Source organism: Mycteria americana, chromosome 8 (genome assembly GCF_035582795.1).
Source record: "Mycteria americana isolate JAX WOST 10 ecotype Jacksonville Zoo and Gardens chromosome 8, USCA_MyAme_1.0, whole genome shotgun sequence".
NCBI lineage: Eukaryota > Metazoa > Chordata > Aves > Ciconiiformes > Ciconiidae > Mycteria > Mycteria americana.
Genome location: NC_134372.1, coordinates 33,702,169 through 33,723,344, shown reverse-complemented (window position 1 = coordinate 33,723,344; position 21,176 = coordinate 33,702,169). Strand labels below are relative to the sequence as shown.

Sequence of the window (21,176 nt, the reverse complement as noted above, 5' to 3'; positions counted from 1 at the left end):
TAAAATTCTTCAGTAATGTTTTAACAAAAGACAGTATGAGGCAGCCAGTCACGGGTAGCAGTATCCTGTGTTGCACAGTTAGGAAAAAGTTTTCTGCTGCCAGATAGTATTGCCTTTTTTTTTTTTTTATTAGCGATAGCAAAGTGTAGTGTGTGCTGGCTTCCTCTTCAGTCATACTTGAAATAAAAAAAACATTTTGCTTCTGCAAAGCTTCCAGGTTGGGCATCTTAATTCCTAACCTCTCCCTAAATTCAGGTTTTACAACACTGCACGATGTTACTTATGAGGCTGCCATGCAAAAATTGAGGAAAAGGTGAACAAACTGCCTATAATTCAGGTGTTAATAAAGATGAAGATTAAAAGATAGATAAATAGATTTCATCCTTTAGATGGTAAATTCTGTGACAGTTTTTATTTATAGTTTCTCAATTGCACAGAGTTCCAAGAATGAAGTCAGAAACTAGTAAGATGATTTTATTTCAGAAATGCTTGAAGTGGTCATTTCTGTTACCCTCCAGTGAGCAATGTCCACGCATTTGGATGTGGGAGAAGTAAGCTTTGCTTCAACAAGGATTGAATGAAGCCTGACTTTCTCAAAACGATACAGACAAATCCTAGTTTTGGTGTCATTACCCTACTTGCAGTTCACTTTTTCCTGTTAAATATGTTTACCGTAATTTCACAGGAGAACGAATGCATGAGAATAAAAATCCTGGGAGACTGTTACTACTGTGTCTCAGGCCTACCTGTGTCCTTACCGGTTCATGCCAGGAACTGTGTTAAAATGGGACTCGACATGTGTGAAGCAATAAAGTAAGTATAGCACAGAAGACTTTTTAATGTATCGAGGCTGTGAAGATATTGAAAAAAGTAATTCTTAGTTTTCTTGTCAACATTCAAAGCGTATTTATTAGCTGTAGTTGGATAGTTATGCATTAGGTCATAAGTTTGTCTCTTGTCTTTGCACTAAGTGTATAATGAGACTAAACCTTAACAGATCTCCAGGAAGTGGAGAGAAAATCGAAAGTATAACTTATGCTCCAATACCCTCCTCCCTCCATAGGCAAGTGAGAGAAGCCACAGGAGTGGATATCAACATGAGGGTTGGTATTCATTCTGGGAATGTGCTGTGTGGTGTGATCGGCCTCCGGAAGTGGCAGTATGACGTCTGGTCGCATGACGTGTCCTTAGCGAACCGCATGGAGTCCGCAGGTGTACCTGGGTGAGGATCCTCCCTGTCAGTGGTGATTCACTCTGTCATCATGGTTTTCATAATCCTGGTTTATGAGTCTGACATTTGTAACTGTGCCGTGACACAAATCCTCATAATGGGATGATGAAAATAGGACAAATGTGTACTTACCAGAGCTGTAAAATGTTAATATTTTCTGATTCTGTTTTCAGTGAACTATAAAACTCTATTCTTAGGCAAGTGACTGCTTCTTGACCTTCTCTTCATTAGAGAAACTTGTGCGTCTTCAGCAGTGCATTATGTTTTCTTAGTTAATTCATGTTGTGCACAGGGATAATACTACATTTGTAAGTTTAGCTAAAGAATAGATATGCTACTTATGTCGACAAGGCAAAGCGGCATATTTACCTAGTGTTTCTGTTAATATATTGATCAGTCCCACTTGATTTATATTAGCTCTATATTCACACACCCCCCAAAAAACCCAAACAAACAAACAACAAACAAAAAACAAACCACCAAACAAACAACCAAACCCAGAAACAACTCAGAAATTAAAATGCAGCCTGATGAGGAGCATCCAAGCAAGGAGAGTCTGGAGCTGTTGGTTGTTGTGTATTCCCTCTGTGTAGCATTTGTCATGGGCAGAACGGGAAGGAAAGTGAGTGGTCCTGAGTGGAAGAGCTGAGGCAAAGCAGTAATACAACTTGCCATGTACTGCTCAGCAGGATTGGGTCTGAGGTTGATATTCATGCTGCCGTTTTTAAGATGCTCATTGAAAAGGACAAATATAAAAGTTTTTTTAAAAACAGCATTTTGTATTTTCCTCATTTAGGAAAGTATATATATTTTTTTTTCTATTTTCTAAGTTGAACTTGGTGATTAGAATTCAGCTAAGAAACACTTTTTTTTTTTTTTTTTTGGTAGTCTGCACCAAAAAAGACCATATTAAGAGTTTCTCTTTTTCCATTCCCAAATGAGACCATGATTTTGTAGGTTCTTGGTAGTCTGTGCAAATTGGTACTTCTTAATTGAATGGCATTCATGTGGGTGTATGTTTAAGCATTAAAGTATTGGTTTCTCTTGGAAAGTGATTCTAACCAGTGACATTATAGGGTTTCTTATTATTTCTATTCCTCAGACAGCTTTTAGGTATATGCCTGTAACTTAAAAAATTAATTTCTGCAAAGTGATAAGGGGATGATAATATCAAATTATTTTCTTACATTGGTGACCGAAACACAAAGAAGACTAACTGGACCTTGGTTAACAGTTGCAACACCATCCAGATTGAGTGTTTTAGTGTGTTGACTCCGCATGATTAAACAGGAATACAGAGTTGTAAAGTTTCTTTTGTTGGTAAAGCAAACAACATGACTCTGAATATGGCACGAAACCATACTTTTCTTAGTCACGTTTAGGACCATTGCCTAATCTTGAAAACTTTGATTGTTCCATTACATTCTTTGTGCTTATGTTTGATAATCTGTTAAAGAATAAAGCTGGTTTAGGTTGGCATGCTGATTCTTAAACATTACACTTAATACTTCCTGTATCTGTACATGTCTAGCACTCGCTTATCATGTGTTTCAAAATTAGCCAGAGGAAACCTTCCACTTGTGGAAGACTGGGCCTCACAGGGAGGAAGGGTTTCTATTTGTTATGCAAATGTTATGTTATATTTGTTTCCCGCTCTGCGGAAAAATGATGTGTCTGGGATTCCCCATTCCAATGTTAGCTAGTCCCGCTCCTTTGAAAGCAGAAGTTTTGTCATTAGGAGCAGTTTGAGGTTTTTATTTAAAATAGGAAGTATGTATATTTTGGGTTTCTGTAAATGAAGGCATTCTAAAGACTTTTGAAAGGATGCAGAAAAACTTCTAGCTTTATAAATATTTTATTTCCATTGACAGAGTATCCTTGTTCATCTTACAGATTTTAAAAATTATTTGCATTCATAGCAATGTAATACACTAGCAAAGCAGAAAGGACTAGCGTAAAACCAAAATTAAAAATGCATTTATGACCAATTCGCTCGAATATGTATATGCCTGAAAGATCAGAGTATGTTATTCTCAGGCGTGTTAGCATAGGAAATTGAGTGCAGTATGTTAGGTATTCTGTACTAGCATGGTAAGTGCAATAGTGCATGTTACAGCTTGCCTTTGGGAGGCAGCTTTAGTGGTAGCAGCTTTTGGTTATATGCTGATCCTGGAATCCACTAAGCATTAGTAACTGCTGAGAAATCATCGGCATAGTAATTTAAATGGAAAGAAGTTTGCAGTAAGATCTGAAATGTACTACGGCAGTGTGTGATTTCGGGAAGAGGGTAGAGGAAGCTTGGTAAAATGGAAAATGGTGGATAGCGAACAAAGGTACTGCCTTTTGAGATAAGTGGAAAACCACAGAAAACTTGCTGCAGTACATGACTGTGTTTTAAGGCTCAGTTAATACAGACGTCACCCAGTATGCCTCAGTCTCTATGGGAGAAAATTATGCTTTAGAGCAAGCTTTAAAATTTCAGATTTGAAGGTTCACCTTGATTGCAAAACTGCATAATCAAGGTAACAATTAAAAAAACAGGTTTTTGAGGCAATTACCAGTAAACTAAAACATGCATCCGCTATATCCCAAAACTCTTACCTTTTGGCTCCAAAAGTATTGAGGAATTTTTTGTTCTTCCTTGTGGGAAGCCACAGCCAGTGGTCTCCAGGTCTTGGCTAAATTATCTTCAGGCAAACCTACACGCAGCATAAGGACATAGAGGCAGATGGGACAGTGATCCTCTTGCTCTCTGTAGTTAGGCAGGAGTGCTGCACACTGTCAGCTTCCATTCTGGGAATATTCTATTCCCAGCTCTGTGCTGATGGACTGTAGGACCGACAGCACAGTGTTTAACCCCTCCGTGCCAAAGAAAAGTGAGAAAAGCTGTGGGAAGATGAACAATGAGAAAGTAGAATATAAGAAAAGAAATGCTATTTTATGAACACACTCAAGTCTCTTGTTGAGAAATTCTATGGAAAGCTATTACTTGTAATTTATATGGAAATAGGTGATTCAGGATACTGAACTAAGTAACGTTTAAGGGAAAGTGTGAATGGGTACAGAAAAATACTAGCTGCTCTCCTTAGAAGTGTGTTGCTGTTGTTGCTGTGTTATGCTCTCCTCTCATGGTTTCAGTCAGAAAAGACAGACTTTGAGAATTATCCTCCTAGTTGACAAAAAACCTTTTCCAGCTTTTTTTTTCCAGACTTTGTAGCCATGTCCTCCCCTCCTCCTGCATTGCTAGCATGAGACAGTCCTCGCTTGTGTTTTGTTTGTGAGCTTTCCCTGCAGCTCTTGCCATCTGAAACAACCTGCCTGTGTGTCTCTGTCTTGTCAGTCATCAGATCTCCTTTGATCACATTTCTTCTTGTTTCTTACGTGTCTCTGCTTATTTCAGTTTAATTTTATACTGATACTATCTAATTCTGGGAAATGTTTTTTAGCATACTTGCTATGAAAGATGTGCGACAAAGAACTGCAGTAAAGGATTGCAAATATGGTTTTAAGCACTGGCAGGATTTTGCAGTTGGCTGCCAAAGCACAAGATGGCTGAAAAGCAGAAATGTCAGCAGTGGTCATTGAAATGTAAATGAAATGCTTAATGTGACCTTTCTGTAAGTGTTTGGGTCTCTTGTTCTTTCTCCCCTTCTCAGCCGTGTACACATCACTGAAGCAACATTAAATCACCTAGGCAAAGCTTATGAAGTAGAAGAAGGGAATGGACACCTGAGAGATCCTTACCTTGAATCCATGAATATCAAAACCTACTTAGTGGTTGATCCAAGGGTATGTGTATGTTTTTAAACATGTATATTTATTCAAATATGTACATACATTTTAAGTACATAGGTGTCTGTACTGCATACACCTTTTTAATTCAGGAGCAGAATTAAAGCATTGTTATGAGTCATCTGAGTATCTTGGATTTGGGACTTCAGACCTGAAAGCACATCCTACTGTTTTATGACATGTCTATTAGCTTGAAAGGTAATAAGTGTTATCCTGAAACCTCCTATGTGGTCTACTTAGAGTAAAAATACATATTTGACTATGTATTTGTGCGAAGTGTGTCTCTCACAAATCCAGGTCAAAAGGTGGGATGAAGTCATGAAAGAATACCTGTACTGTGTGGCCACTTTCAGATAAAATATTCCCTGTAAAATAGCTTCTGACATCTTACTCCTCACTATCTTAGATGTGAGATTCACCTTCTTTTCAAGATGTAAAGTTAGCAACTGTTGGTTGCCCCTTTAGAGCCTGGTAACTGCAAACACCTGGAGTATTGCTATTTTGAATCAGCTTGTGGCTGATTAGTAAAATATTTCAAAAGAAAAAAGAATGAAAATGACAAACTTCTTTCCTTCAGGATCTTTACAGGAAGCAACAGTATAGGGCCACTTTTAATTAGCAGAACTCAATCTTATCTTTTGTTGTGTGTTTTATGTACTCAACATGGCAACCCCCCCTACACGTACACAGCACGTATTCTCAGAATGAGGATCTAAGTCTATTAAAATGGTCCCTGCTCACTTGAAGATACCTGTGAAATATTAGAGAATAATCAGTCATTGATGTATTTGTTTATTCTGTAGTTTTAGCTTCCTTGTAGACCGACAAGGGTATTGCTGTATACCCTGTATATACTGCCTGACTCTTCACCTGTGATGTAGTCATATAATCTAATGTTGAGTCTGTAATTTGTGGGATCTTCTCCTAACCACTGTTTTGATACGCCCTAGCTCAGGAATTGGGAATCTTTTTCCCCTGCAGTTGTGCTGACTGCAAACTGTGCTGACTGTATCTATTCATAAGATCCTGCGATCTCTCGCATCATCGTAAATAAACCAGGAAGTTTGAATTTTGCAGTGTTACAAGCGAAGGCTTGTAAAGGCAGCTGAAGCAAATTAATTATGTCATGACTTGCTTCAGTTCACATTAATTAAATGAGATAAAGGAATCGAGGTTGGCTGACACATTGCTGATACGTGTTTAGAGTCCTACTAAATAGCTAGATTGTATAGTCCTAAACTACTCAAGTACACAGACCTTCGTTTCTTTGTAATTTGTATAATTTTCTGTTTTCTAAATGAGTGTGTTTTTTCCGTTAGTCCAAACAATGTGTATCAAATAATCATCTCCCTAAAACAAGAGTTAATGATGGGTTGAAGATGCGAGCATCTGTTCGGATGACACGTTATTTAGAGTCCTGGGGAGCAGCCAGGCCCTTTGCCCACCTGAACCACAGAGAAAGTGTGAGCAGTGACTCTTCAAGTTCACAAGGAAGGCGAAGAAAGGTGAGGTTTTAAGTAGTGATTGTCATCTTACAATTACAAACTGCTCCTCATGTCTATGGTGTGAAACTTGAAATCTGACATTGTGTTTGTGGCTGAATTTCTGGTATTACTCTTGATGTTAAATGTGTACACAGAACTAAGAAGGTATCTGTGCAACAACTATTTCTGTCAGAACTTAACAGTATTCAAACTCTGCCAATCTAGCATGCTATACTCATAGTAAATCTTCAAAGTAAAACTTTGAAACGATCTCTTTTTTTCCTGCCATTTTTCCATCTTGGCGATCTGCTCACTACATGTGGTTTTGGAAAAAAGATAATTTATCCCAGACTCCAGATGCACTCAACATTTATTTAAAATGTATAGAAAATGAACAGTCTCTCCACATGCTCTGCCTGCAACAGGATTTTATCAGTAAAGAATTTTTAAGATTTTTAAATTTAAGAAAACTCATTTTTCCTTCCATCTGCCCTTCCTGAAAGCTGGAAGGAGGAGATGTGCATGCTTTTATGTTTGCTCCTGGAGGCGCAGCAAGGCTGTACTACTCTCTGTGGACAGATAGCTGTAGTAAATTTTAAATTAAGTATCCATCCATTCAGGTTTGTGGAAGTGATTTCCAGTCTCCTTGCATCTGCTGATGGTCGTTATTTCAGTGTGTGGAGAAAAATAAGAGGGAAGATCTGTTCAATTATTTTCTAACATTTTTTTTGGTCAGAAAATGCTTACTTGTTAAAGCAGAAAACATTGCTGGAAAGGGTTGATTTTGATAAGCTTTTCTATTTAAGAATGGTTCTTGATTTTTATTTGTGAATAAAAATGTTTTTGGCAGCTTCCTTAAGTTTATTTTCAATAGTTGTTTGCCATTTACTGAGTGTGTAACTTATTCTTAATTCCTTGTTTTATTTAGGAAATACCTTTGTGTTCCACTGGGCGCCAGAGAACTTCCGATAGGTTTGTCAAGTACTTTCTTTTTTTAAAATACGTGATCCTGTGCTCCTCTTGCAGTTCAGTGTACTGTAAGCATGTGATCTTTTGGTTGATTAATCACTGTGTGAATGGTATTCCTGCATTAGAAAGGTTAAGCTAAATCTTTGGCCTTTAAAAACTTCTCAATTCATGTTTGTTATTGTAAGCAGACTCTAAAAGGAGCTTCCCCCATCCCCTTTGTCTTGCTGGCCCCTCAGTCATTCAGGCTGCATTTTGCTTTACGGGCTGTAGCAGGGTGGAAGGGAGTAGGGAAGTAAGAGATCTAAAGAGCAGTGGAAGACAAATCCAAACACCTCATATACTGTATACATGTATATATTGTAAGTGCTTGTGGTACCTCAGCTTTTAGTTTTCTTACTCATAGATGCTAGATTTGTTTGTAAATATTATAGCACAAAATAAATACAGTTTAACATAATATTATAAGCAAATATATATTATATTTTACAAGCTATGTCTTTGGTTAGTAGTATTAATGTATGCCGTTGTAGTGTAATAAAAAGTTGGTGCTATATGTAGAAATGCTTACAATGGTACCTGTACCACCGAGTTAACTAGGTAGATGATTTTCACTTGTGAAACATTCTCTTAGTTTATCAAAATATTGTTTTGAAAAATGCATGATTTGAGTAACTAAAGAAATGCTTATTAGTAAAGTGCTTATTGATGTATATGTTTATAAGTTTGGAGCATTCTTGTTTAACTTTTCCCTGGTAGCTTACCCCACTTGTGTGCTGAGAAAGTATGGTCCTCTGTGGCCATTAATTGTTTCTGAATAGCATTTGAGACATGGACTTCATTTTGTTCTCAGAAATTCATCTCAGAAGGGAAGGATAGAGGAAGATATTTATGATGAAATGATGTCAACCATTGAGGGCCTCAGTTCAACTAAGTATGCAGTATTTTATTTTTTTCTTCATCTTTTCTTTGAGAATAATCTGCATTCTCAGTTAAGTCTAGATATAAAATTTACTTCTCAAAAATGAAAAGTTACCAGGATTTTTGTCTTGCCTTTTTTTGGTCTTTGTATTTTACTTATTTTAGTTCCTTTTTGGTTTTAATTTTACTATAATGAGAGTATTACTGCAAGAAGAGTATTACTATAATGAGAGTATTACAGCAAGAAGCCAATGGTTAGTCTAGCTGTTCAATGTGGTACAGTGCTGTGAAATAGCAAAATTATTGCTTTGTTTCTTATGACTGTCTGAAGTAATGAGCCGAACTGCAGTGTAGGATGGGATAGGAAGTTAATGTCTGTGTTCTGTTTATTACAATAAGAAGTGTCAGAAAATGGGGTGCAGTCCTGAACAAAACCTATGTATAAAGTCAAAACACAGTTCTGGGGGTAATAATAAAATAGCTTTAGTGCCTGGTTCACTGAAGGTAAATGGTGTATCGGTAGCAGGTGGTGCATTTGGCACTATATTTGCATTTAAAAGCAAACAAACACAGGCAATGTTGTTTGTTTGTTTTAATTTAAAATACAGTATTCAAATTCCTATCAAATGTAAAACAGTGAATTTGAGAAGAAAAACTTTCTTTCATCTAAATTATAGCACGGCTGTTATCACTGTACCTCAGCTATTCTTAATAGGGGCCTGATATTATTTAGGGGAAGTCTTTGGAAGCCGTGAGCCATCTCTAACATCTGCTATTGTGCTTTCCTATTTGTAAACCTTAGGGAAGGTCTGGGGTTACATTTTGCATGTAACTGGCAGACACTGCTGTCTGTGATAGTGTTCTGGATCCGCCCGTCAGCTACATAAAAACGTAACTGCTTACATGTTACGCTATGAAACATAAAGACCTTGCAGAACTGTCAAATGTGTGTAAAACAGTGGCACTCTCACCCTGTATACTCTGGAGTCTTATCTACAACGATGCTTTTGCATACTCTCCTTGGCCTGTTGCATACGTTTTGTAATGTGTGTGTCTCTGAATGCAGTCCGTGGTGTGGCAAATCGGATGACTTCTGTGGATTTTCACTGATTTTTGCAGAACCCGGTCTTGAAAAAGAGGTTGGTAAGAGCACAATAATCCTTTTTGGTCTTTGATTTGCACTTCAGAGCAGAGTAAGAATATATTTGAAACTGTCTGTTTTCATTGTGAAACTGGATTCTGGAGGTGACTGCACGTCTAAAGAGGTTTTTGGTAACTAATGGAAAGCAGATCTCATGATTCGTTTGAGTTGGTCATTCTTCCTTGAGAACGCTAATTCTGTAGATTAAAGGAGATTGTCTCTAATCTGTGGTTAAATTCTTGCCATAAGGGAGTTAGTAGGAGTTTGGCAACTTTACTATACAAAGAACTTCTCTCAAAAGTAATGAGATTTAAAAAAAAAAAAAGACGATTGTCTGTATCCATAATGAAAATACTTTACTTTCTGTGGTTGTTTCATTGCAAGTATAATACTGTTATTTGTTAGGTACAGTGTACTTTTTCGGTTTGAGTAACTGTTCTTTAATTTACTGTGCTGTGGTGTCTGTATATATACACTTCAGGTTTACTTCTGTGTATATCCTTTTTTTATAAGGATTTTGACTACGTGCATCTGTGAAGTGCTGATTTACATACTTGGTGGATTTCCCTCTAGGTTTGAAGTTATGCTTTGGACTGGGCTGTTTTGACAGATGTTCAAGTGAATTTTATTTGGTGGTTTTCTTTTGTTCTCTTTTAGTTCTATGTATATTTTTAATAGTACAGTATAAGTTTGCATATATGTGTTATCACAAAAATGTAATAGAATCTAAAAAAACCCTGGAATTATCCTTAAGATTTATTATAATCTGTGTTTCAGTATCGCACCATTCCTATTCTAAAACTGAAGAGTTACTTCGCATGTGCCAGTTTTGTGTTCCTCTGTATATTTCTGATACAGATGTTTATAATGCCAAAGTAAGTGTCAGTATTTTAATAATTCATAATTCAAATTAATAAATAGCTAAAGTGAAACTCATGTGCATGAAACTTTTTTAAGTCTTTTGGAGTTCCTGAGTGTTTACATTTAAGAAATATACACTTCTTAGGACTAATTTATCCCTTAATAAAGGAGTGCATTCATGTTGGCATAAGAGTCTAGATATCAGTATTAAAAAATAAAAAATAGAAATATTTATTTAATATTGTGTTTCCTTAGTACACACAGGGAGATTATCAGTTAAGTGAGAAATACTATTTTATAAGAATAGTTGGCTGTAAACACAATGAGTGAGCAATAGAAAAATGGGATTAGCTGGTTAAAATGTGTTCAGTAATCCTTTTGTCTGTAGAGATACAAGGAGGGAACTTTGAGCTTCTTCTCGTACCTCCAAGAAAGCAGATGTTTGATAATTCTGAAGTTTATGGCATATTTGTTTTTCATGGCTGTTGCAGTGCAGTTTCCATGTGGTTTATGCACAGGGTAGTGGTTCAGGCTGTCAGTGAGGAGTAGAATATCTTAAAGTAGTATTTGTGGAACAGAGCAACAATAACCTGTGCAACATTATGGTCATCCAGTGCTATTAGAAGAAAAATTCTATTTAAATTTAGAGAAACACTGTTATCAAACATCAGTCTGAATTGTGGTTTGAAAGTTTTTTTTCATTTAACACTGGTTTGTTTAATGCTTTCTCTTCTGTTTAGAACTGCAAAACTAGGAATTTCCTTCGGCATAGTTGCAGGCATCATTGTACTTATTTTGTTTGTGTGCTTTGCTGAGAAATGTATGGTAAGTTTATGTAAAAAAAAAAAAAAGTTTCCTGTTTTCAAAAGTGGATGAATGTAATTCAGCAACTTGGTCTATCTTTTAGGATGATGAATTAAGATGTTAATTTCAATAGGATTTACAGGAGCCTTGAACCTCAGGTTACCAGAAGATTTCTTTGCCTGCAACAGGTTTTCATGTCTGAAAATTCTCACTGTAATTCAGAATTATTTGGGTGCCAGAATAGATGGGTAGGAGGGAGGAGGAAGATATTAACACTTGCTGAGTAGGGTTGGGTTTTTAAAATTTATTTTCATATTTGTCCTTAATAGTAACTTTGGTTGTAAATCCTGGTATTTTCTATACTGGAAACAATATAAAAATCAAAATAAGTTTGAATGCAAGATTAGTATTCATAATCATTTATAAAGCCCCATGAAAATTACAACCATATGAATAACTTATTGGCAACAATTTCATAGCTGTTAGAATTCCAAACTCACCATTACATCAATTAGGACACTGCATTTGTAGTTCCTTTTTCTTTTGCGTTATTAAATGTATGCAATTACTGTTTAAAAATATATAGTGACATAGAGACAGTCCATAGTGACATAGAGTTCAACGATACAAAATATAAAAAAATCCTTCTCCAGTCCAAGAACTATCTGGAGGCAGGGGTGGGAGAGGGAAGGGATTTTAGAGAGTTCCTTACACTTATCAAATCTATGTTGTGCTAGACCAAGGGTGAGAGGGAATTCTGAAGTTCTGTTAAGAACGTGCCACAGTCATTCTATTGCAGAGTGGTGATGATGGTCTCCCAGGAAAACTGCCACAGAAAAAAACGGTCTCTTAGAGAGCCAGGTTCAAGATGTGTAAAAGGGAAAGAAAAAAAAAAATTGCATATAAAAATAAAATGTGATAAAGTTTTATGATTAATTAAAAAGAACAGTTAGATAGCATGTATGGATTTTATGTATGTATAGTGTTTTTATATATATGAGCGGATGGATTTTTTTATATATGTATGTGTGTATATATGTCTATATATATAGAGAGAGGGAGATGTGTGTATATGTATATACATATGGAAAAACACATGGAGAAAAGAAAAATAAAATTCCAAGACTGCAATTGCATCAGACTTGACTTTTACACTGGGAGTGTTTTGGTACAGCATCCTTGAATAATGCTTGCAATCATTAAAGTGTATGCTTTACTAGATATTTTTCTCTGTAGCAACAAATGCAGGATATAAGGATGGCAAGAAAGGGGTCTGTCTATGATTGGTTTTGATTTAGTCATCTGAAAATTAAGTTCCAAATATAACATTATAGCTCTCTAACTAAAAAAATACAACATAGGTTGTCACTATCTTTAGTAACATTTCTCTAGAACTTTCAATCAGATCATAATTTTGTATTTTAAAGCAGAAATTCAGAAAATTTTAGCACCCAGCCTCTTTGAAACGAGGAAGCATTATCTCTCTTTTCAGTTGCGGAAAGGCGTTAGGCATTTAATCTGAACAACTAGATTCAGAGTTCTAAATTAGGATTCAGTGAAGACTCTTGACAATCTCCTGCAGAGAAAAAGTATTTTCTATTTAGAAATATTTCTTCCCATGTATCAACGTGTTATTCATGTTACTGAAACAAACTAATTTTGTTTACAGAAGTGCTGCTCAGAACAGTGGCCTTTCCTGCGCCATATTTGTGCTATCTCGGAAAAGGTGGAAACAATGCCTTTACTTAGGCTTCCTCTAGCAGTCATCACTATAGGTGCCTTGCTGATTATAGCCATTTTTAATGTGGTAAGTAATCGCATTATCTTTATTCTGTGAACTACTTGTAACATCCACAGTTTAAGTAACTTCCTGTATTCTTTTCATTAAGTACCATGCTTTTTGTTGTTTTTTCTAATGTCTGATTTGCAACATGAGTTGATTTACACAAGGATAATGCACAATGTCATGTAAAAGCATTGAAAGTAAAAACTCCCAGTTTGCAGAACTAAAAGTACATGCGGTAGAGCTGAGCTCTAGTTTACACCCACCTTTTCTTGCTTTCAAGATGGCATTTATAATTACTGTTGATTGTAACCCTCATCACTGAGATGGTCTTCCATTTTTTTTTTTTTTTAATGGGGGTTTAAATGTTTGGCTGTAGCAGGTTGAAGTTTTAAGCAGTTTACTATGCTGTCTGCACTAGCTAGTAATAATGCAGATGAGGGAGGGAAGAATATAGCTTGGCGCTCTTTTAAAACCAAAGACATTGTGGGTAGTAACTGCTAGACAAAGATACAAATGGTGTCTGTCTTTTAACTTTGAGTATTGTGTTGCACCTGGGGTACATACATTTGAAAACCCACCCTTTGGAGTAACCTCATGCTTAAGACCACTCTGCTGTGGTTTTTTTAAAACAAGCTTTATGTCACACATCATGTTAAGTTAAATCTATCTCATAGCTAGCTACTAAAAGTAATGTCCTTCCAATCCCACGTGCTTGGTCTGCCGTCCATTCTTCTGATGCCATGGGAAGTTTATTCTAAAAGCTATACTGCAGAAAATGCTTAATTTTCTTTTGTAGCATTGTTTTTCTGCTGGCTTAGGTCCTTGAATTGACTCACGGTGGTGTCATGTGACCACCACCAGAGACAGCCTAAAAGAAAACAGGAACAGCAGCTGTGAAACTGGGGGGGTGAGACAGAACCACGTGTTTGTGCCAGTTAGCTGTTAGATTAGCATAGCCATAATGTGAAACTTTACCCCCAATTAAAAAATAAGTAAGTAAATACTTGGCAATTTTAACCTTCTTGCACCTTGTGTGTGCATATATGTTTAATACAACTATATGGGATATCATTGTATTTCAACGTTTATGCTGCAGTAGCACTGAAGGGGCAACCAGATCAGTACTCATTGTATAATACATGGAGAAAAATCTTAAAATTAGTGACTCTCTGCTAACAAGTTTGTGTGGTGGTTTTGTTGTCTTTTTTTTTTTTCCCCCAACAAATCAAGACTACTGAAAAGAGCAAACCTGCAAACTTTACTGGATCAAATGACCTGTGTGCTACCACCTGTGTGAGTACAGTACCATCTTAATTTCTAAGATTAAAATTAAATGAGTCTTCGATGGTGTGTATAATATAGATGGATGGCAGTATTTTGATATCTTTTCATCTTTGTATAAAGACAGAATTTTTAAATCATTGAACACAAAGACTTACTTGTGCCACAAGGCAGTTCTAGGGATATTTTCTATCATTAGCTATGGTTTTACTGTGCATCTTTTAGGGATTTTCAAAAGTCTGGAGTACTCATGGATAAAACTGAAGTTTTGGCTTATTTTGGTTACTCAGCACCTTTGAAAGGTGTCCTCTAGCATTTCTGTAAGGAGAGAACCAGCACTTACTAATGACACAAAAGGATTATTTCTGAGGGTTTCATTTTTTATCTCTCTAATTCCAAAATAGCATTCCATTTTGGGATCATCCAAATGTTTGGGATGCTCCTTTGTCACCTGGCTGCCCCTTTAGATGATGGACATGTTTTTGAACAATGCGCAGCAGGTTGTGTGAGGACCCTTTCGTTCAACTCATTATGACAAATGATAAGTTACACATATATAATGCACATTGTACTTATCTGGTAATTTTCTGTTCTTGCATGTCTGTAAATCAGTCTTTTGGAAACACAACTCAATCCTGCATTGAGGAAACTGTAAGTAGTGAATACATGTTACTTTAAAACCCAGATCTTTGAATATTGTATATATTACTGACAACTGGCAGGTTCTGTTGCTGTATAAAACACAGCTTTTTTAGGTATCTGACAGCACAAAAGTTCTTCATGAAATCAAGATGTTTCAGCTGCTGTGCTGAATAATGTATGGCTTTGCAATTTTTTGAAAGTTCAGACTTAAAAGTTGATCTTAAACTTGAGGAAAAAGCAGTAGAACAGGATGATGATTATGTTCGAGTCTGAGAGATGAGAGCTGTACTTGCAACTATCCTAGTAAAGGATCTTTAGATAGAGTGAAGGGGCTTAAATGGCCAACAGACCTGTGTCAGTGTTCTCTACATAGTGGTTTCTTTTTCAGAGGTTTGGCTTCAGGGTTATAACTCTGAGTGTTCATTACCTTTTGGAGGTTAGACTCAATGCCTTTAGGATGACAGAGTTGGTGTAATTCATTACTATACGGGCTCTGATCCTCAATTGCCCCATAAATTGTTCTGGTTTCATTCACTTCAGCAGAAACGTTAACTGTTTAGCTAAGGATCTCCCAGATTTGTGGTAGGTCTCTGCTGTTATGGGTGAAAAACTGTGCTTTTTACATGAAGAGAAATAAACTCTTGAGGAGCAGAAGCTGAGGTAATTTTGGAGTTGTTTGTAGACTAAAGTATGCTAGCTCAGCATCTTACACTTGTGCCTGCGGCTGTGGGGAGCAATCCTGTCTGCGCGATGCACTTTGTACCCTCTGACAGTTTTAATGCTCCCAGCTGCATGATCACCTTGGACACCATGCCTGAACTGTGATTCCTCTGGGAGATTTTTCAGTAATTCCATTGGATAATGGCCCTAGCTTGGTAATGCTTATTAGCATCAGAGTTCTTATGAAGGAGCTGTGTCTAAGGTTGGAGAATAGGTCATGGTCTTCACATGTTACAGGTAGGGGAGATGGGAATGTGGTATCTGCTTAAGGTTACAAAGGGGGAGCACTGCCAGAAATAGGACCAGAATGCTGGAGTTCCTGGTTCAGACCCTGTTCAGTGGACTGTGAACCTACTTTACGTTAGACTTGAACTTTAAATAAATAATTTCTTAAATTGATAGACTTCAGAAGATAAATTCTCAACGCTCTTCAGTTTTTTCTGACACTGCTTATATTGGTGTGATGCTTTTTGTTTAAATCTCTTTCTTTGTCTTTAACAAAAAAGTAAACTAAAAAAAATATTAAGTTCAGCCTTTTAGTGCAATTAAAAATAAAGCTTTAAGTGTATTTAGCAAGTGATTTTAATTTCTTCTATTTAAATTACAATGATCATGAACTTAGAGCATTTGCTATGGTTTGAAAGTCTCTTATGCATAAAGCCTGAATAATGCAACTGCTCTTTAAATTCTTCTTTTACAGTATTATGCTTACTGCTGCATATTGGGGTTCATTGCTTGCTCAGTATTTCTTCAAATGAGCTTCGAACTCAAAGTTCTCCTCCTGTCTATTGCTGTGACTGTATACCTCATCATTTTTAATACCCTTCAGCATAGAAACTTGAGCTTCGATGGCAACTGTACCAGTGGCAACAGTACCAGGTGCAGTGTAAAGTTTCTTATAATTGACAATAATGTTTCGTTAAAGGAGGTGTTAGATTTTTGTACACTTACTGGAATATTGAAATACCAAAATCATGTAAGTCAGACATTACAAACCTTTCTGTAACGTTAATGACATGGAAATCATATTAGACCATATGGGTGGTTTTTTTTTTTGTTTTTTTTTTTTTTTTTTTTTTTTTTAAGAAAGTGTGTGTGTGTTCTGAAGAATTCTGTAATATGGCTTCTGCGATCTCTGGAAGCTTAGCTTATATTAAAGACTAGGGGGTAGAATGAATATTAATCTCATAAGAAGGTTGATCTTCTGTTAAACTATGAAGAAAAGCCTTCCTATAAGTCTGATGCTCAAGCTGTGCTTGCAAGACCTTGCTAGTCAATAGGATAGTGAACTCTTAATTTACTTACCTCACTAACTGCACATATTTTTTAACTTTTAAAATTTTATTTATTTAACGGTACATATTTACATAAAAGTAACAGCAATTTACCTGATCTAACTGAAGACACTATAAAAATACTTAAGAGAAATCATATGTGGAAGGGTTTTACTGTTCATTTGTAAGTCTGTTTCTCAGATTCTCAGCATAGTCTCATAGCTGAAGATTAGGATAAATTTATTTTGCAGAGGCTAACTGAGCTGTCAGCACAGCTTAAAAAAGTGTAAATGAGATCTTAATTTAGGTTTTTAATCCCAGGCTATTCATATAATGAGAATTTAGTTTGATGCATTTGTGAAAATTAATACATGTGGTAAGACAGGCTGAACTTACTATGAAATATGAGTGATGTCTCAGATCTGTATGGAACTATACAGGTGTGATTTAATGGCTGTCTTTGTTTTAGCAATTCAAGTTTTTATTTGTTATCATCTTTCCTTCCACAAATAAGAAAGTTTCTTTTCCTACCTCAAGGTTTTGTTGGCTGTGTTTTTGTGGGGCAGTGTGGGGAGGAAAGCTGCAACTCAGTGCACTGGAAATTAAGATGGCTCCACAAAGATAAAGCCATGTTTACTTGAACATCTCTCTACAATAGCTACTTAACAAGGTTTTTTCAGCACCCATTTTGTCATTACTTGAAATGCAGTTCATGTACTGAACTGAATGATAATCCTTTCTCGTTGTTAGGATAGGACCTATAACCAGACAGCCACTGGCACAAATGAACAATGGCATTGGTGGTATATGTCTGAACAAAGACACCCTCTTCTGCTATGCTCTTCTTCCCCTCCTCTTCTGCCACCCAACCCTTAATCACGTGGATTTTCTTAAAGGATACAGATGACTCTGTATTGCTTTCTTGTTTTCAGGCTTTTCATCAAAGAGCCAAGGACAATGACTAATTTGTATCTGGTTCTGTTTTACATAACCCTAACTTTACTTGCAAAACAGGTACGTATTTAAAAAGCAATAGGTTAGTGCTTTCACTTCCAGCGAGTTGATTTAAATAAAATGCAAAAGTATTGTTCATTGAAATTTTGCATTGAATTAGTATATATTTTTATATTTTTTTTTTAATATTCTTGTACTTAGTTGTAAATAATGTAATTACTTGTACTTAGTTACAGATAATGCAAAAAGTTTTACTGTGAAAGGGTGGGAACATTTTTATATTTTTCAATAGTGTTTGCACTACAGAATTCAGAACTTTCAAATTCTTCCAGTTTGGATCTGTCTGTATTTATATGTCAATATTCATCCTAAATCAAGGCAGTAATTCAAGATAAAAATAATAACCATATTATTAAAATGGCATTTTGGTAAATACACCTGATCGTACCTAAATGACATTCATTCATATTGACTGCTTCATATTTTCCTGACCTTCATTCTCAAAGCACATTTTTCATAACTATATAGGTTCAAAAGGCCTTGAAGAAACTTTATTGCTACTACACTTTTTGAATAAATTGACTAATATTTTTCAGCAAGATATTATATGGATTTAATTTATCATATTTGGTCCCTTTGCAGATTGACTATTACTGTCGATTGGATTGTCTGTGGAAGAATAAGTTTAAAAAAGAACATGAACAGTTTGAAACGATGGAGAATGTTAACAGGCTTTTGCTGGAAAATGTACTTCCAGCACACGTTGCTGCCTATTTCATTGGTGAAAAACGAAACGAGGTATGTTTAATCTCTACTGTGTGAAGGACAGTAAATTGGACTTCTGTGACATAGAACGTCATGCTAACAAGCACACAGAAGACTATAAGGTTCTGCACTCTTTTCCTGTGGTTGGATCCCAAGACCTTTGAAACCCAAGAATCTGCTATCCAGATGGCCTCAAAAAATTGTGAACTTTTAGTGTCAGTCTCTGAAATCTGTTTTCAGAATTGGTAGTTCAGCTTCAGGAAATAGTTTGAGTTTGGCAAATATTTAAAAAGGATTTACTACTTTCCAAAGACTGTATTTTACCAGAGAAGATAGGCCTTCTTTTTAAAGAAGTTAGTTGACAAACAGATAGTATCTACTTGGTAACAACCCCAGTGAGAAGTTCATCGATAATGATTTATTTTAAGACATCCATCTTATGCTGCCAGCATGCCATCAGAACAAAATATTGCTGATTTCACAGCCATGGTAAGTGTCATAAGACTGGCGCTTTCTAGAATAGATGAGAATCTTTAAGATACATAGATATCTCAGCTTTCCCTTAGGCAAATCACCTTTGTTAATGTTTCCGATAAAATAGGAGATGCCCACTGTAAAGTACTGTAGTTGACTTCATAGGAAAACTGTAATTTGATTACCGGTTACAAACAATAATCATAGTTTTGAATACCTGTGGTGGAAGGTGACTGCTGACAATGTGTGAATATATTGTTTTCCTGTAGGACTGGTACCATCAATCTTATGACTGTGTCTGTGTCATGTTTGCATCGGTACCAGATTTTAAGGTGTTTTATACTGAATGTGATGTCAATAAAGAAGGCCTGGAATGCTTGCGGCTGTTAAATGAAATCATTGCTGATTTTGATGAGGTAATTAAGCTTCTGCCAAAAATGGACTGGATTACATATTTACTGCAAAATGAAATGTCACTAGATCTGTGAGCATTGGGGGGGGGGGGGGGGGGGGGGAAGGCTGTTATGCTGAACTAGTATTCTGAGTTCAGCCTTGCAGTCTTGAAAGATATATTCCCATCTGATGGAGTTTTTCAATTATGTCATCTAATGCATTAGTGGTATGGTTTGAAAGTCCTGAATTTCAGGACTTTATTTCAGTACTTCAGTGCTTTTATTTCTCCTATGAGCAGGTAGAACAAAACTGTGAAGCTAATCCTCAGTACTTTCTTATCTAACCTTCATGTGATTGATAGTATTCCTAGAAATGTTTAATGCTTCTTGCAGACAGTATAAGATTTCTGGTTAAATCCCACACTGAAATATGGTATTAAAGTCTCAAGTTTCTATTTTCCTTCTCTTCAAACAGCTCTTGTTAAAACCTAAATTTAGTGGTGTTGAAAAAATAAAAACCATTGGAAGCACTTACATGGCAGCAGCTGGTCTCAGTGTTACGCCAGGCCAGGAGAACAACCAGGTATGTTGTCTCTGAAATCTGCCTTTGGTATTCTGTGTGTACATAGGTGCGTTTCAAAGTAACAAAATGTAATGTGATATAAAAGAGAAAGTAAATCACCAAGAGTGACTTTCTGAAATGTGGAAAAAGATGATAAAAGTGTATTGTCTCCTGTTGAATTCACTCTTTATCTCCTAGTTCCATTTTTTTCCTAAGCAGGTATTAAGTCTGTAACCCCAGCATAGTTTTTACATCTTTAATCTTTGATTCCAGTAGCTTAACATTTCTGGATGCATACCAGAATAGCTCTAATAATAGGGCCAAAGAAAAGGCCATCTCAGAATTGGACAGTAAGCTTTTTGTAATACCTGAGGACTGGCACAAAAAGAGAACCCTGAAGTGCCACATTAGATTTGAATATGAAACTGTTTGTCACCCAGAAGAATTAAAACCAATTTCTGTACTCAGGCTCACTTTCACTATAGCAGGTTTGTGTATGACATTAGGATGCACGTATGTAATATATACAAAATGTGTAAAATTAAGTCTGGAATCCTAAAGGACTGGAATAAATTCATTATAAAATTTAATCATATCATGCTTGTTGCCTCCCAGCCATTCCAATTTAATTTAATGTAGTTTTTAAAATCCATTTTGAATGTTTGTTGAACTGTGCAATTCTCCACAGTTGCAAGGATGAGTGGTCTCATCCTCATAAATATATACTTTATTCAATAACAGTACTGGTTTGGAATAGTAGCCTGACACAACCTTCTATATTGTAATTTGGTCATTAATATGTGTTATGAATTGCGTAGGATAAGGAAAGACAGCATGCTCACATTGGGATTATGGTGGAATATGGAATTGCCTTGATGAGTAAACTGGATGGCATCAACCGACATTCCTTCAACAATTTCCGCTTACGTATTGGTAAGTTCAGTTTGTGAAGAATGTGAACTCTGCAGCTCCGTAAAAATTAAGAATTAGGTAGGATGACTTAGGTAAATTGCTGAGTGCTGTGGAGCCCTTCTTAACACTGAACACAGTATTTGGATTATTATAAAATGCTAAATAGCTGAAGGAAGTGTTGTCTAGTCTAGCTCTTTACATATGCCAAGCTCCT

General features: G+C 36.1%; 1 protein-coding gene and 1 long non-coding RNA gene across 5 annotated transcripts in view; one reads left to right on the top strand and one right to left on the bottom strand.

The window, feature by feature from the left end:
- The window catches only part of ADCY7 (adenylate cyclase 7), a 68,203-nt gene that overhangs the window by 43,425 nt on the left and 3,602 nt on the right, over positions 1-21,176 (top strand). For all 4 annotated transcript variants that reach the window (XM_075510650.1, XM_075510646.1, XM_075510647.1 and 1 more), the window contains 18 exons: positions 686-813; positions 1,064-1,222; positions 4,888-5,020; positions 6,343-6,528; positions 7,436-7,479; positions 8,327-8,407; positions 9,461-9,533; positions 10,313-10,410; positions 11,137-11,221; positions 12,870-13,007; positions 14,217-14,279; positions 14,880-14,918; positions 16,330-16,508; positions 17,836-17,917; positions 18,500-18,655; positions 19,366-19,512; positions 19,964-20,071; positions 20,869-20,983. In XM_075510650.1, the coding sequence (XP_075366765.1) occupies positions 686-813; positions 1,064-1,222; positions 4,888-5,020; positions 6,343-6,528; positions 7,436-7,479; positions 8,327-8,407; positions 9,461-9,533; positions 10,313-10,410; positions 11,137-11,221; positions 12,870-13,007; positions 14,217-14,279; positions 14,880-14,918; positions 16,330-16,508; positions 17,836-17,917; positions 18,500-18,655; positions 19,366-19,512; positions 19,964-20,071; positions 20,869-20,983 (2,014 nt within the window). The remainder of the gene's footprint in view (positions 1-685; positions 814-1,063; positions 1,223-4,887; positions 5,021-6,342; positions 6,529-7,435; positions 7,480-8,326; positions 8,408-9,460; positions 9,534-10,312; positions 10,411-11,136; positions 11,222-12,869; positions 13,008-14,216; positions 14,280-14,879; positions 14,919-16,329; positions 16,509-17,835; positions 17,918-18,499; positions 18,656-19,365; positions 19,513-19,963; positions 20,072-20,868; positions 20,984-21,176) is intronic.
- Positions 758-21,022, bottom strand: LOC142413928 (uncharacterized). The gene is made up of 3 exons (XR_012776937.1): positions 20,893-21,022; positions 3,833-4,117; positions 758-850 (listed from the first exon to the last, which is right to left on the bottom strand). It is a non-coding gene; the product is annotated as an uncharacterized LOC142413928 (long non-coding RNA).